Source organism: Plectropomus leopardus, chromosome 6 (genome assembly GCF_008729295.1).
Source record: "Plectropomus leopardus isolate mb chromosome 6, YSFRI_Pleo_2.0, whole genome shotgun sequence".
NCBI classification, from domain to species: Eukaryota; Metazoa; Chordata; class Actinopteri; order Perciformes; family Serranidae; genus Plectropomus; species Plectropomus leopardus.
The window spans coordinates 14,969,152-14,984,925 of NC_056468.1; the positions used below are offsets into that span (position 1 = coordinate 14,969,152).

A 15,774-nucleotide genomic window follows, 5' to 3' on the forward strand; every position below is an offset into this window, starting at 1 on the left:
TATACTGGAGAGAAGGCAGACATGTCTATGGCTGACATCTCCAACACGCAGCAATTCACACCAAAACGATCTAGTTTAATAAATAACGCTACAGCTAAGAGGAAAAATATGTATTTTTTATTTTGGGGCGAACTGTCCGTTTGTGCAGCGTATCTGACTTCTGCTGATTTGATGGTCTGAGCATGACAACAGAGCATGTGAGTTATTTTCATTTATTTTTGTTTTAAATAATAGTTATTAAAGTGAAAAAACAATGTCATCTTTGAACAACGTAGCTGTGGAAAACAAGAAGTTGAGGTAGACACAGTCTATACAGAATTTTTTGTGTTGCCATAAAAACATGCAACTCAATTAACATAAATGCACTTTAAGGAACATTTTTCTATTTGAAAAACACAAAACAAGCAAGTGAAATAAACCCAGTCTACACTATAGTTATCATAAAACTATAGTTTTATAGTTTCAATCACAGGTTTCACATTCAAATTTAAGCTTTTTCGGTGTGTTGTCTACTGATTCTGTGTCACAGATCAGCCACTAGTGCTTCCCCCCGACATTTTAGATCCTCTAGTATCTCCATCAGGAACAGTGTATTCTCCCCTGTGCACTCTTTGACAGCCTGAGACATCTGCCCCAGGTAACTCCCTCTGCCGAGCTCCAACAGTGTCTCTGCATCCTCCACCAGCCTCACTGCCCGCTGGTCTGTCCAGCCCAAAGTCACCTTTTGGTGGGAGTGTGTCACAAGAGCCCTGACCAGTGTGTAGCTCAGACTGTGGGACTTGTCGTTGGGCTGCGAGTGGCGGGGCAGGCCCCTCTCGCGCTGGTAGGAGAAAATGAGGTGGGACAGCAGAGAGGAACCTGCCTCCAGGAGGGGACGGTTCAAGACCTCAGTCGAGTGGTTTCTTTGGGCTGAGTCTCCGACATGCGCGCTGTTGAGGAGCTCGTCCCTCTGACTTGTTGCAGAGATCAGATCCAGCGCAGTCTTCCCATTTCTATCAGTCTGCTGCAGGAGAACTGAGCCTGGTGGGGGCAGAGAAATACAGGGTCAGATCACACAGACTTTGATTTCAGGCATTTCTATCACTGCCCAAAGCTGCTACATGCTACTTCCACAGTCACATGCCATGTTACAGCAACAGGAAACAACTTGAAACAAGCCTGATTTCAAATGCTTAACATTAAAAACTTTAAAACTTTTCTTTTTTTCTTTTCTTTCTTTTTACCTGTGCTACAGACCCAAACTCAAACTCAAGTTATTTCTAGTAGCTGCAAACACTGTGTAGTACAATGACACAAAGTGTCTTTAAGAGGATCTGCCACTGCCTCTATTAAGATAAGACAACTCTCCACATGAAAGCACAAGGACGGCAGTGAATCATGTATTCAGTTGGTGGAGTGCTCGACACAAAGTACATGGATGTGACAACCTTCAGACACACCATGACAAAACATAATCCAAACCACTACTGCATGAATACTCTCTGACCCCCCCCCCCCCCGAATTCTTCTACGAGAGATATCATCTGAAAGTTGTTAGAAAAGAAACTACTACTGAGCTTTAAATGTGACTTAAATTTAGAATCCACCTGTAGTTTGTATGTATCCACTATATAGGTTTTGGGGGGTATGTTGGCAGAAATGGAAAAGAACAGTGCAATATTTAGTGTATATTCACCTGAAAATAAGAACTGTTGTGCTTAAATTATGAGCTGTATATCTACAGAGGGAGCGGGTCCTCATCTGCAGAGATTGCCATGTTGCACCGCCATGTTTCTACAGTAGCCCCAAACAGACAAACAAAACAATTGCTCTAGATTGGGCCATTCACATTTTCATATCAGCCACTGTAGTTTCGCAGCCCCTATTGCAACAAGAGTGTTGGAAAAACACTTCATCTTTTTAATATGAAACTGCTGTAGACAGTGTTTTAGCTGGTTTGAATAATTCAATGATCCATTTGTCCGTTTTTTTTTGTTTTTTTTTTGTAGAGGACGAGACCTCTGCGGATAATTCGGCTCCTGGTAAAAGCCTCCTGAATGTCTGGATCAGAAATAAGGTGAGCACACATAAGTTATCAAAGAAAGCGGCCAATCTTTGACGTGCTGGACAATGTCGGAGAAACACTGATTTGTAACATGAAACTGCTTTTTCTGGTTTTAATCTCCTAGTGCAATTGTTTTTGCAAGGTAGAGACCTCTGTGGATAATTCAGCTCCTGGTAAAAACCTCCTGAATGTCTTGATCTTAAGTTTTAAGAGAAAAAAAGGCATTACTATGCAGACATTAGCAAGTTGTACAAGTTTATTCATTAGGATAAACACCTTGAGATGAACCATCTCGTTTTCGAGGGGGTCCTATAGCAAGTGATGGCTAATGGCCCATCTTTGATGGACCGAACAGCATGGGACAAACCATGATTTTCAGCGTTATACTGACTTATTCAGTATTTTTACTAGTTTAATTCACCTGGGTTTTTTGTTTTGGAAAGAAAAAGACCTCTATGGATAATTTGGCTGCTGGTAAAAACCTCCTGAACCATGAACAGTGAAGGAATTCTAATCAGGAGAAGTTTCAGCTGTTTGAAATCTGTAATCCTTGATGCTAGATGCCCCTAAATCCCTCTAAATCTCACATAGGAGCTTCAAATGTTAAACTTTATAACTGCAAATTGTCCTGAGGGCAGGAGGCTAATGAGTCTGATGTAAACTGAGGCATCAGCAATAACATGACACGCTGACATGCAGCCGAGCTACTGTAGGCTGCAGCATCATTATCAAATAAGGCGGAAGAGACACTGCACGGGTCAATGACAGGACGCAGCAACAGATATAAATAGTGCACACACAAATGCATATGCGATACAGTGTACACATACACACACTTACACTTACAGAAACTCACACTCTCAGGGAAGTGAGGAGTTAAAGTGAACAGCTGTTTCCCCACTGGGCCTCAGTGCCAGCCAGGGCTTTTAGCTCACTTCAGCACTAACTTCAGCTGACACTTTGTCGTAACTGTGTGACTGGCGGGTCACTTTGTGTTTGTGTAAAAGGCGCAGAGGGTTGGTGAACTGATGGAGGCTCCTCTTTCCTGTTTTTTTTGATGCAATTCCACGGCTGACCTCATGGCTATCATCTGAAACACAAACGTAGAGGGCTACTGGGGGTTGACAAACTCGCATTAAACCTTGACAGTGACATCAGAAAATTGCTTCGCTAAAAGTTTTTTGAGATGTGAAAAAGAGATTTGTGAGCATGATTTATAGCAGCAAAGTTTCATTAATGAATATCTTTTCTTACCATTCTACAAATACTGTCTATTCTGTGCTTTCTGTGAAATTCGTTAATATAATTTTAAGTAAAATAGGCATACGAGGCACATTGGTGTTAAAAATCCCACAACACAAATACATGTGAATTCAAAACCTCTCCAAAATCCTTGACTTTATCTTCTGAGCGCTGCCCAGCATTCAAAGCAAATGTGACAGCCATAGTTGAATGTAACACTTTCCCCCCTCCTACAAAGCCAGGAAAGTTAGAACAGTGACATTTACCGTCTACTCTTTCTACTCTTCGCTTTGTCTGTTCAGACTGAAAGCCATTTTCCAGTGTCAGACGTGCCCGTGCGCACTTAGCCTACACGGAGCGGGTCGAGTCAAGTGTGAGCCCTTTGTTTGCTTTCAGATAGACCCATTTCTATGGCAAACTGCTCTTGATGGCACTTGACTGTTCAACCTCGGCAATGCTGCTGCCACTTGCGAGTTTACGGCTCTGTGGAGGCTCGGGCGTGACACACACAGACAGTTGCTTGATACCACTGCTGCCAGTTGTTTCTATTTGACAGACATTCTGGCGCTACAGAATTATGTTGTAAAGGAGGGCCGATTGTATGTGTGTGCGGTGCACTGTGACATAGACGACACTTACTAAGCCTCCCGAATGCCATTTTGACAAAAAGACAGCCATGTTGTAAATGACATCTAAAAAAAAAAAAAGTTACAAATGGAACAATATGAATTCTGAAATTGCTCTCCATCTCTCTGTCTGCCACTGAACTAACACTGTGTGTAGCAGTTATGAGATAATCGGTGAGAGCTCACGTAGCTGTTAGCGTGGAAGGTCAGCGCTCATCTACCTTTTAGTGCTTCAAGCCTGAGTGGCAAAAACTCAATCTGCATAAATTGTGGCATTAATCTACATAAACTTTTACATAAGCGGGGAAATTTCAAATGCAGGGGTCAGGCATCGGGGGCAGCAGTCAAGGACGTAAGAGCACAGATTTGATCAAAGTGGCCACGAGAGAAAGGCAGAGGGGAGGGAGAGGGAGACGGAGCGACATGGTGTGTGTGAGAGAGAGAGAGTGAGGTTGTTCACAGCAGGTCATAATCACCAGGTTTCTATAACAAGCTGTCCTCGCTATTACACTCATGCAATGGGAGTGGCTGTGAAGCCAACCATGGAGTGACACATAGCAGAAAGATTGAGGAACACAAGAATGTGGATTTTTTTTTTTAAAAGCACTACTATAATACCCCATGCAGACATAGAGGAACACGCAACTTCATGCCTGCTAGAAAACAGATCCATCTTTGTCCCTTTCCAGATGAGCTCTAAAAAATCTGGGATGGCTTTTGAAGACTGAGGCAGCTTCACAATATATCATGTTGTGTGCCGTCCTTTGAAAGGACCAGCAGCCTTGAACTGCAAGGAGCCTTTCAGCCTGGGCCACGATCCCCAGCACTCTGTAGTGTTATTAACCAAATGAGGAGGAGATGGTTTGCTTCTCCCATTCCTTCTTACAACTCCAGTGTTAAAGCGGTAGTTTTGTTCAGCGGGAACACTTAAACTGTTATAATATGCAGAAGATCACAAAAGTTAAGATAGACAAAATTAGAGTAAAATTAGGGCTTCCCTGAATGCTTCGACGCTTCAAATGTGCTGTGTTAATCGACATCCAAATCCATACTTGAATGCAACAACTTTTTCTTCACCATTAAAATCGTGGAGGAAATTGAAATGATTACTTGCAACAGTCCATCTTCTCCTCCCTGTCTCTATCACTCTCACATGCAAATGCAGTGGTCCCAGTTAAATCTGCTAAGGTGCATGTGGTTAATTAACACTGTAAAATAAATGTAATGTATATGGAAATCTAAAATAAAATATAAGGAAACCATATACATTCATTTTATGTTCATGAAATAAAATTTTAAAGTACTTTATGGCACAGATTCTTAAAACCATAAATTTCATACACTGGTAAGATGAAACTATGTTCTAGTCTCAGGGTAAAAAGGCTTGTTGCAGCAGCAAAGATGTGGGAATGAACTGAACATAAATAGTGATAATTTAAGCATAAAGTACCAGACAACGCAGCACTCACAATACAAGCTAGTTTTGAAGATGCACAGTGACCCACAGACTCGTGAATATCAAAAATTAAATCAAACTATCTGAAACAAAAATTCCACCCAAAATAAAATAACCACAATACGCTCCATTGTTTTTAGTTTCCAATCCAGCCTACAGCTGTCTCTTCAAGCCTTCTTTCTGCTCTGTTCCGTCACACACAAGATGCACATCATCAGCACCAGAGAAAGAAATGCAATGTCAAACCCGGTTGACAGACAGGCTCCAACCAGAGGCATGACACTGGTGTGGGGAGGAGAGGGCCCCTGCAGCACGGCCCTGGGCTCGGTGTGCCTGAAAGTCTGTACGACTGACTGTACAGCTGTGTGTTTGATTGTAGATCTGTCTGCCTGAAAGCTAACCGTGTGTGACGGTGTGTGCCGTCTGCCGTTTGTCACATCTGCATATTTACCTGCTTGACTTTCTCCATTTTATTTCCATTAAGCATCAGCTTGTATCTTCTGCTTTTCAACTGTTTTCAATATATTTCCCTCCCTTCCTGTACTTGTATGTTTCACCCTCTGGACAAGAGCATCGCTTATTATCCATCTTGGGAAATAAAACTTGCTCTCATGCTCCACCACCACACAGCTCAGCTGCACTTGATACAGACGTCAACGTTCCTAGCCAGTGCTAAATTACATATTTTCAAACACAAGACAAACAAATAGCATCACGTGCAATTTGTAATGTAATACACACACTGTTATGAGACTAGAAGCTGGGGAATGGTTTTGGTGCAGGGACGGCAACTGAAGTGAATCCAGGTATTGGCGCTGGGTGTCAGATATGCTGCAGTGGAGATAAATACAGCACCTGGGGGATTACATGAGAGCACAGGGTAATTACACCATCCTTTATGCGTGTGTGTGTATGTGTCTGTGTGTGTGTGCGTGTGTGTGTCCGTGTGTACACATGGATGTTAAAATGCCCCGCTAAGACCTCAGCTCTGAAGCTACAGCACAGGGGAGGAAATTCACATGCCGAGCAAAAGCCACTGCCTGATGCAGTCTGACTGCTACACACACATACACACACACACACACACACACACACACACACACACACATATACATACAGAGCGCAAAGCCCTTTGGCCTTTAGAGGGCAGGCGAAGACAAGAAATATAAAAGCGAGAGTGGAGGAGGGGAAAATTGGCGCAAAAAGAGGGAAGGAGGGAGGGAAGGAAAGAAAGATGCAGTGCACCCTCCCCCTATGTCTCTCTCTCTCTCTCTCTCTTCTGTCTCTGGTCTGATGCTGTGGCTGAGGCAGACAAGCTGCGAAGCAGGCAGCTCCACAGCATGGTAAACATCCTCTCTCTCTCTCTCGCTCTTTCTGCCTCTCTTTCCCCCCCTCGCTGCCTGAAAAAGAGAGTGTGTGTGAACTGCAGCCAGGGGCACGGCATCACATATCCACAGGGAGCTGCTAGCTAGCAACTAGAAACCACAGCAAAAACAACAAGGCCAACCAAGTGAAGCACCAAAGCAGCCAGCGGAGAGGCATCAGATGCAGTGAAAAAAAGAAAGACCAGCCAGACATGTGAATATGCGAACATCCCCTCTCCGCTTTAGCAACAGTGTCTGAGCGCTCGGTGATATTTCTCTCCCCTTCTCTACCTTGATATTCAGGGTATAAAAAACAAGGATGGGGATGCCTGTGGAGATTACTTCAGTTGAAGCGGCCCGGGTCAATACCTTTTATAAAATAATATGAGGGTATATGTCACCTCTGCTTAAATTCTCTGTCTCTTCTCAGTTAGAGGTGAGCGTCATCTTAACAAGTTGTGTCTGATTGTCCCTGAGCTCTTCACCTAAACACACCCTGGCCAGGCACAGATTACAGTTGGATCATAGCCTTACGGAGGAGGTGGGGCAGATAAGGATAGGATGTAGGATGTAAAAGCATGGACACCAACTGCTAGCTTTGTGTAATCCCCTGCCACTACAACACCTCAAGTGTCGGGGTCATCGGATATATTCTGATTTGCTGGATGCTGATCAGCAGTGGGCGATAAGCATCTTAAATAATCAGAGTGGAGCTCCAAATGAACTCTTAACCGCCCTCTTGAATCAGAAAAGGCTAATCACTGCCATCAGCTGTTAGCTCTAATAATATGTCATGCACTGAATCATCATGTGCAAGCAAATAAACAGTTTCCTATGATGCCATTAGCATGCACATAACCTCATTTAGTTATTCAAACTCTTTGAAAGTTAATTTGATACAAGTAACTGGGAATGAACACAGATGACAGGAGTGAGATAAGGACATGCAATAAGCAAATGATGACTGAATGAATTTTAGAATTTATTAGCTCTGTGTTGTACGTCGCTTTGGATAAAAGCATCTGCTAAATGAAATTGTAGAATTGTAGCTCTCATGGAACAATAATTTCGTACAAACGTGACACATTGTGTTTTGTTTTCATGGCAATAACTAGTCCAAGACGCTCTATGACATGTTGGTATTTTCCTGTACTTAAAGTGCTCTTCCTTGTGCCCAGTGCTACACACAATGTGCAAAGACAGGAGTTTTGTGCAGACATTCCATCATGATTTAGTAGCACAACTAAGAGTTTACAGCCATGGTAGCAGCTCTGTGATGCTGCACTTAAGCATAGTGCTTTGAGTTAAATGCTAATGTCGGTACACAGTTATGGCAGTGTTGACAGCATGATTTATTTTGCCTGATTCTGGGGCATCTTATCCTAAGTCTCAGCTGACACACAGCGAGTTTGGGCCAGTGTTGGGCCAGATCATTTTTGATATCGGCTTAGTGATGGTAGTGTCCAAACCTGGAATTGGACCAGTTTATCTGGCCCCATTCTGGCATTCTATTCATCCCCAGTCTCAGCTGAGTCAGGAAACTGCATTTGGCCTGACTTATTTCTTACTGTGGCAGCTAGAATTGGGCCACTTTATCTGGCCCCATTCTGGGGCATAATTCAACCCGAGTCTCAACTGAAGGGCAACCAGACGTGGCCCTACTTTTCTCCCAGCTTGCTGAGTTTGAGCCAATGCTGGGCCAGGTCATTTTGGTCACCTGGGTATGATGACGTGCTGATGTTTAAGCTGGTATAATGCTTGTTGCTGGTTTTACGTTTTGTGATCAATACAAGTGCCGTAAACTATAGTTAGATTTAGATATAGATAGATATAGATTTCAGTGGATAATCTCCAAATGCACTTTTCCTGTGCCGCCCTCAGTCATACACTTGCTCCCTAAATTGGCACTAAATGGTCAAAACTTTGAGCACCCCAGATTAAGCGTCTTTGTATGCCAACACTTCAAGACAATGTACAGATGAAAAGATCAATAATACAGATAAAAAGCCGAAAACTTTTTTTGTAACGCTTTCATTCAGTGTCCTGAGATAAACTGGATACAGAGTTCACAGCAAACATTTTTTTCCTGCCAATCAAAAGTGCTGCCCCCCTCTTTATCTCCTACAGCTTACTAAAGACAGCAGCCCTTTTAAATTATGATAGAATGCCATAAGGCAGAATAACTAATAATAAAAATAATAAGTTGATGCTCTCATATAAATGCCTTAAACAAGCTATTGCTTAACTCAGTTTTGGTAGCAGTAACAGTATTGTTACATTTGACTGCACATTTAAAATGGAGACAATTCTCTGTATGATATGAAGTCTTTACATTTGACATTGTGATAGCAAAGTTAAACTTAGGAACTTCAGACTCACTTAATATTCTTGTTGAATGAATAACTGCTCCCACTGTACGCTCCTTACTGCTGCTCCAAACTCTTTAAAAGTACAACACTCTACAAACGCTGCAGGGTTTAGCTTCTTATTGAAAAATGACTTAAGCAAACACACTCAACTGCTGCTGAATGTCTTCATTCTCTCCGAACTATGAGTTCAAACACCTACCACTGTTGAACTTTAAACACTCATTGTCTAGTCTGCATTTTCTATCAACATATTTGGAAAAAGAATATAACGTATATATATATATATATATACATATGTGTGTGTATATATATATATATATATATATATATATATATATATATATATATATATATATATATATATATATATATATGTGTGTGTGTGTGTGTGTGTGTGTGTGTGTGTGTCATAATGTAAAGTGGGAAAGAAAAGAGAGCTACCTTTATTTTCTCTTGGAGTTTTTGATGAGTGAAGTTCAGGGCTGGAGCATGGAGACTGAATGAGCCTCATGGCAACGACTCAAAATCATCCCTGCTCTGTGAGCATGTTGTTTTCCAACCCAAAAGTGGACAAAAGAAATGAAGTAAACCTTGAAACTTGGCATTTTGGATGGAATACCAAGTTTTCAACACTTACAAATTCCCCACTCTCAATTATTTTGTGGTCTTTACAAATAAGTATACGACGTTAAAGTCCAGCTGAACCTTGTAGGTGAAAAAGGGCTGCAAAATACATAGATACCTAAAAAAATCATGTTCCTTGGCCTCTGCCCTTTCTTTTCACTAAACTAGCTCCATGTGGCCTCCTTTCTCGCCAAATGCTGCTGCTGATTAAAAAGGAGAAAAAGGGCAAGGGATGTGTGTGTTTGTCCACGATAAAGGTGCTGCTGGGCAAGAGCAGCCTGCAGGAAACCTTTAACAAATTACAAAATCATCATCAGCCTCTTTTGATCCTCATTGGCCCTCATCTGTATAAAAGACACACACATAGGGCTAATCTGAAAAGGAGGTCTCTTCCTCCTCTTGGAGCATGTTGAGGAACGACCGGGGTGACTGTTTGGATAGAGCTCCAGACTTAATCCTGGCAGCCACCCCTAAACACAGAGAGAAAGGTTGGGGGGTGGTTAGCGAGAGAGAGGGAGAGAGGCAGGAAGAGAGGAGAAAGAAGAAGAATCTAGTCAAAAAAATTCCCAGCGAGGGAAGTCCTTGAAATACAGCCTGGAGAAACCCGCAGTTGAAACATCAACACACCTGAGTGAAGCCGAGGGCTCCAAACACAGCCTCACCTCTAATAGTACGAGTGCTCGGCTCCTCGCTGTTGCCAGTTCAGGACCCACAGGGAAATAAGTGCAGAGCCGAATGAACTTTCTTTACCGTGTTGACAGTGAAGAGGCCCAAGTGTGTCTAAAACACTACCTGTGTGTGTGTATGTGTGTGTGTGTGTGTGTGTGTGTGTGTATATCTATGACAGAGATAGACAAACAGACAGAGACAAACCATGACTGACTACAGCAGTCTGAGGGGACTGTGCGTTTCCTGTGCCACTGAGCAAATGACATCTTTCTGCTCCACAAACACTCGTTCACATTAAGATCTGCAGGGACCGCGGGATGCCTTGCATCAACCGACCGTGCGTGTTTGTGTATGTGTGTGTACCCAAGGATGCACAAAAGAGAAAATGAAGAAGCTGTCATGAAGCAACCTCTCTTGCCTTTTCTGAACTTGACTCAAGCCAAACAATTAGACAACAGAAACACTTTTACACATACCTGAACAATTCTTTTTGCTGCTATACTATGTCCCCCATCCAAGCATATAAATGAGTCTGTGTGTGTGTGTGTTTACAAGTGGAAGTGGACTGGCTGTGCTTACTAACACGGTGGGCTGTATTAAGAGGACGCCATCAGCGATTACGGTCACAGGGGCCGAGTGGTGACAGCTTAAAGGCTCTTTTCTTTATTTCTCCACCCCCTTTGCTCACTGACACGCCTCTGCTGTGTGTGTTTGTGTGTATGTGTATGTGTGTGTGTGCCAGTTCAGAACTGCACAGCTAAAGGCTCCGGGTCATTTTCCATTCCAATCAGGGGTACCGGCTGCCCTGGCCACCCTGCAACATTTAAACACTCCTACCAGCTGAGGAGGGGGAACAGGGAAGCATCAGCAAACACAGACACACACGCAGACACACACACACACACACACACACACACACTCACACTCACACTCACACTCACACACTTAATTGCAAGCCAGCATACACTCATTACAGCATTTGAGATTCAGGAAAATATTTGTGCATGCATACACGTACACCAAAATATATAGCCAAGGACACCATACCGTGTAAAAACAAGCCAAACACACACACACACACACACACACACACACACACACACACACACACACACACACACTCACACACACTCTTATACACAGGGTCATGTGGGGCGGCCTTGGGCAATGGGAGGAGGAGGGGAGGGGAGCAGAGTCAGCCTTGCCCTCAGCCATGGCATCCTTTCCTTGCCAGCTCCATAAGCCTAGAGGGACTGAGGTAGAGGGGGTAGGGGGTGGGATCCTCCCCCCCTGCAATTCACCCCTAAAAACACACACACACACACACACACACACACACACACACACACACACACACACACACACACACACACACACCACAGCCCAGGCCTCCGAGCAGACAGGCTTACAAAGGGGTGAGATCACTCCCAAATAAAGGCTTTGTTGGTGTGCCAGTGTCAGTGTTGCCCTCTCTGGCCTACCAGAACCTTGGCAGCTAGGTTCAGCCTGTCTGTTGGAAACAGCAGGGTGAATGCCTCAATGGAAAATATAGTTTCAGGAGATGTAACTCAGCGCTCAAAAGAACAAAAACACAGGAATATAATAAATAAAAGAGCAAGAGAGAGAAAGGCATGGAAATGCATCTGGCCCACTAGCCTGTTTTCCTACCATGGGACGTTGCAGCGAGTCTCCCTGGCCAAAATTGTATTTATTCTAATGCAGAAATGCTGCCATAAGCACAAAAGTCCTGCTCCAGTGAAAAACTGGAAGGAACAACAACATAAAGATGCTTACAGTAACTAAGCATGATGTAGCCCCAAAGCTAAAACTTTCCACATTTAACTGCCAGGACTTAAAGATCTAAAAAAAAAAAAAAAAAGGAAGAGAAGAAAATGCTAGGCCTATCGATGGTGTCCATGGCAACAAGATGGAGATCACGGAAAAGAGACCAACAGAGACAATGTAGCCTGGAGTCAAGAGGACCACCTCCTCACCAGCTCCCTGCTGTAGCCTTTAGACAACCCACCATCAAGGTGTGAGGAAATAGCAAACAGTCAGGAGAGAGCGAGTGAGAAAAAGAAGTGTAATGTACAAGCCTGCAGGTGTTTCAAATTGGGAGTATTCTCATTCCTGTTGTTCAGCTCGGTCCCTGCGAAGAGACCTGGCCTAGACAGCAGGCCAGACGTCTGCTGCACACACACACACTCTCTCGTTCTCTTCTAATTTTACAGATACAGATAGCTGCTTCTTCCTCTGACCTCTTTTAATTTGCTCTCCCTCCTGTTACTAAGGAAGAGAGAGAGAGAGAAAAAAAGGGAGCGCTCTCTTGTTTCCTCTCCGGGACTAAACAATCCCAGTCTAATTTATTTTTTGAGGACAGAATATGTACATGTGTTAATGGGAAAGTCGAATCAAATTAACTATAATTAGTCAAACTGAGAGGTGGGCAGAGGCAGAGGTATGTTACATGGGAGACTTGTTCAACGCTGGCAAATGGCCCCCCCCCCCCCCCCCCCCCCCCCCCCCCCCCACCCTAAAAAACGCACACACATTTCCTCTCTGCCACCTGCTGCCGCACACCCAGCGACGCAACCCTCTCCTGAGCTCCGACACCCGTCACGCTCGCTTCAACCCTCCTGAGCTCAGACTGTATGTGGCATGCAAACATACCGACGCACAAACTAGTTGTGTTGTGACACATTTCCACAAAAAACCTGTATGTGAATTTTCGCAAGCGGCAGATCCTGACTCCTCTAATCTCGTCAAAAATACATTAACAGACATCTCATGAGGTGATGCTGTAATCTGTTTGGACAGACACTGCAGTGCAGGATGGCATGAGGATTATGAAGACAAGCAGTGGGGGCAGAGGGAGAGATGGTATAGATGATCTACGATTCATACAGCGAGGAAGCAGACAACTGCTACAGCCGATGGGGTCTAGTGCAGGAATTTCTAACGTCAATACAATGCCTTGAAAAATACTGATATTTAATACTATATATGATTCCACAGGGAAAAATTGACATTTAGGGTATAAAAAATGTTATTTTTTTAATTGAAATATTAATATAACAAGGCCATAACATAAAAAACATGACTTTTCTTGGGTAGTGGAAGAAAACGGCAGACTGATCGCGTGGCTCCAGACCTTTGAATCGGCCCACTCCACCAAGTTTGAGTTGACTGCTTCGTCTTGTATTGTGACATGAAACAGTGGTTTCTCTTTTAAAATAAAAAATGAGCAATGAGCGCCGTGGGAGGGATTCAGTTAGCCAATGAGGAGTATAAACAACAATTAGGCAAGACTATAGGCAAGATAGGCTATCAAGGTTGTTTTGAATCAATATGTCTTCTCGATATCGCCCGACATTGTGGTTTGTTTTACATCTCTGCTGTGCTCATCCCTTAAAACTCCAGCAAAACAGGTCTGTTGTCATGGGTATGCATGAGTGTTGACTTGAAACTGAGTTAGATTCAGCCGCATATGTTGTTCTCTGGTGACTTGTTTTGGGAAAATTGATCCCCTCTTCAGTTAGAGTGGACGCAATGTCAGACTAAAGATGGAAATTGGGTGTAGTGAATTGACAGTTCTGTTCAATACCTGGCAAGCAGAATGACTGTAGTAAACATCAATAAGAAGAAAAGCAAGCAACCAAGAAAATGCAGCTGGCACCAGTGTATCAATACTGCGAAAAATGAGTATTGAAATTGTTTCAAATATTGAGATGTGATACGTTGCGATAAATCAATTATTTTTGATAACACCACTACTTCAGTGCAAATAAGGGATGTAATGATAGATTGATTTGGATCCATATATCCTCAACAATCCAATGTCATTGATGCAAAGCGTAAAATAGATACTTATGATCATCTTAAGATACACCATTATTTTGAAATTCCCATGACACGTCTGTCACCATTTCCATTCATGCACACTTCCTTCCTAAACATTCGAACAGTGCTGACGACTGAGCACAGGGCAGATAATGGCAAGCAGTCAAAAAAAGGCAATGAGAATGTTTACTGATATCGCATCATAGCAATGGCAGGCCCCTGAACTGAATAAAATCAAAATTGTATCATGGCAGACTTTGTAATATCAGCAATTTGAAACTTGTGAATTACACCCCTCATACCAATTCTTTGTGTCTTGGGAGCAGAGTATATGGCAGCTTATAATTCTGTTGCTATTGTAGGTAACAATAACACACCTTTAGCTAACATACAAACACTGAGCACAGCCCAAGTGGAAACATTAAAGGGATACTGCCATGAGAAATCCTAACTTTTTGTCTTGTGTATGGATCAAGCCCTGTGAACCCTAGATCCTATGTTTCCGATAATGCGTATTAATATTGTTTTTTGTAAGATCCCTAATGCCGGGTAAATGGCCCATGTTTTTGAAACTCCACGCCTACAGTTTGTAACACAGGCTTTCTGCTAAAACATTCCCGTCTCCACGCCTGAGCTGAATTAACCCCTAATGACATCATCAAGGTTATTTTTTCAGACTTTTAAAAGCTTTCCCCTGAGGAACTAAAGACATTATACAACTGCTTACAGAGGCTGAATAGTCATCTGTGTGATGAATGAAGTGAACCTGATGTGTAAAATCAGTGGAGTGCCCCTTTAAAAGCCCCACCATCAACAGGTCCCTCACTCCACTGGGAGGCTAGTTAAGATAAAACTGGCCCTGTTAATAAGGTCGAAAGCAGCATTCAATCTGTCAGTAAGCTCTGCTGCATTTGTTGGCTACATTAAATTGAAAGCTTGTCTTGGCTACAGAGGCAGTGACACGCAGCCCACCACTGAAGTAAATCATTAGCTAAATAGCTAATTCTACAGATTAGCTCTCTTGGCAGCCAACTCGCTGGACAAGTTAAAGGTGTTTTATTTTAACATTATATGATTCCATCAATGTGACGGGGACCATTTGGTTTAATGAATCGTTTCAAGGAAGATGGATTACATGAAAACAGTTGTGTATATCCCATATAATTAGGGAATATACACATGTAACATACAGCCAGGGAAGCACAGTTTATTTGAACCTGCCCGAATGGTGGTATAGGGATGGTATTGACAAAATAAAGAACCAGGACCAAATCAGTGTCCCAGTTTCAACTTAAAAAGCTTCTACAGCAAGAGCTAACCTGAAAAAAAGACAATTCTGCTTCTATTCTGCTTGGCCTAGTTTCTTTAAAAGCATTAGCTTAACCTGATAAATATGCATGATGACCACAAAGGTGTTCATTTACTGATCTGCTACTTAGAAATTTTCATGACCAATATCACTCGATAAAACATAAATACCTGACCATTATTTAGGTATTATAAAGATGACATTTGTATTTATTAATTTTTAACAGCATTA

The 15,774-nt window shown here is 42.7% G+C and overlaps 1 protein-coding gene across 4 annotated transcripts in view; it reads right to left on the reverse strand.

Annotated features, from left to right (window-relative positions):
• Positions 1–95: 95 nt before the first annotated feature.
• slf1 (SMC5-SMC6 complex localization factor 1) overlaps positions 96–15,774 on the reverse strand; it is a 37,338-nt gene continuing 21,659 nt past the window's right edge. For 2 of the 4 annotated variants that reach the window (XM_042488200.1, XM_042488199.1), the window contains exon 18: positions 96–1,020. In XM_042488200.1, the coding sequence (XP_042344134.1) occupies positions 524–1,020 (497 nt within the window). In that variant the 3' untranslated portion in view covers positions 96–523. Of the gene's footprint in view, positions 1,021–2,890; positions 3,135–15,774 lie in introns of all 4 variants that reach the window. The other 2 variants (XR_006105902.1, XR_006105903.1) reach the window with 2 other exon arrangements.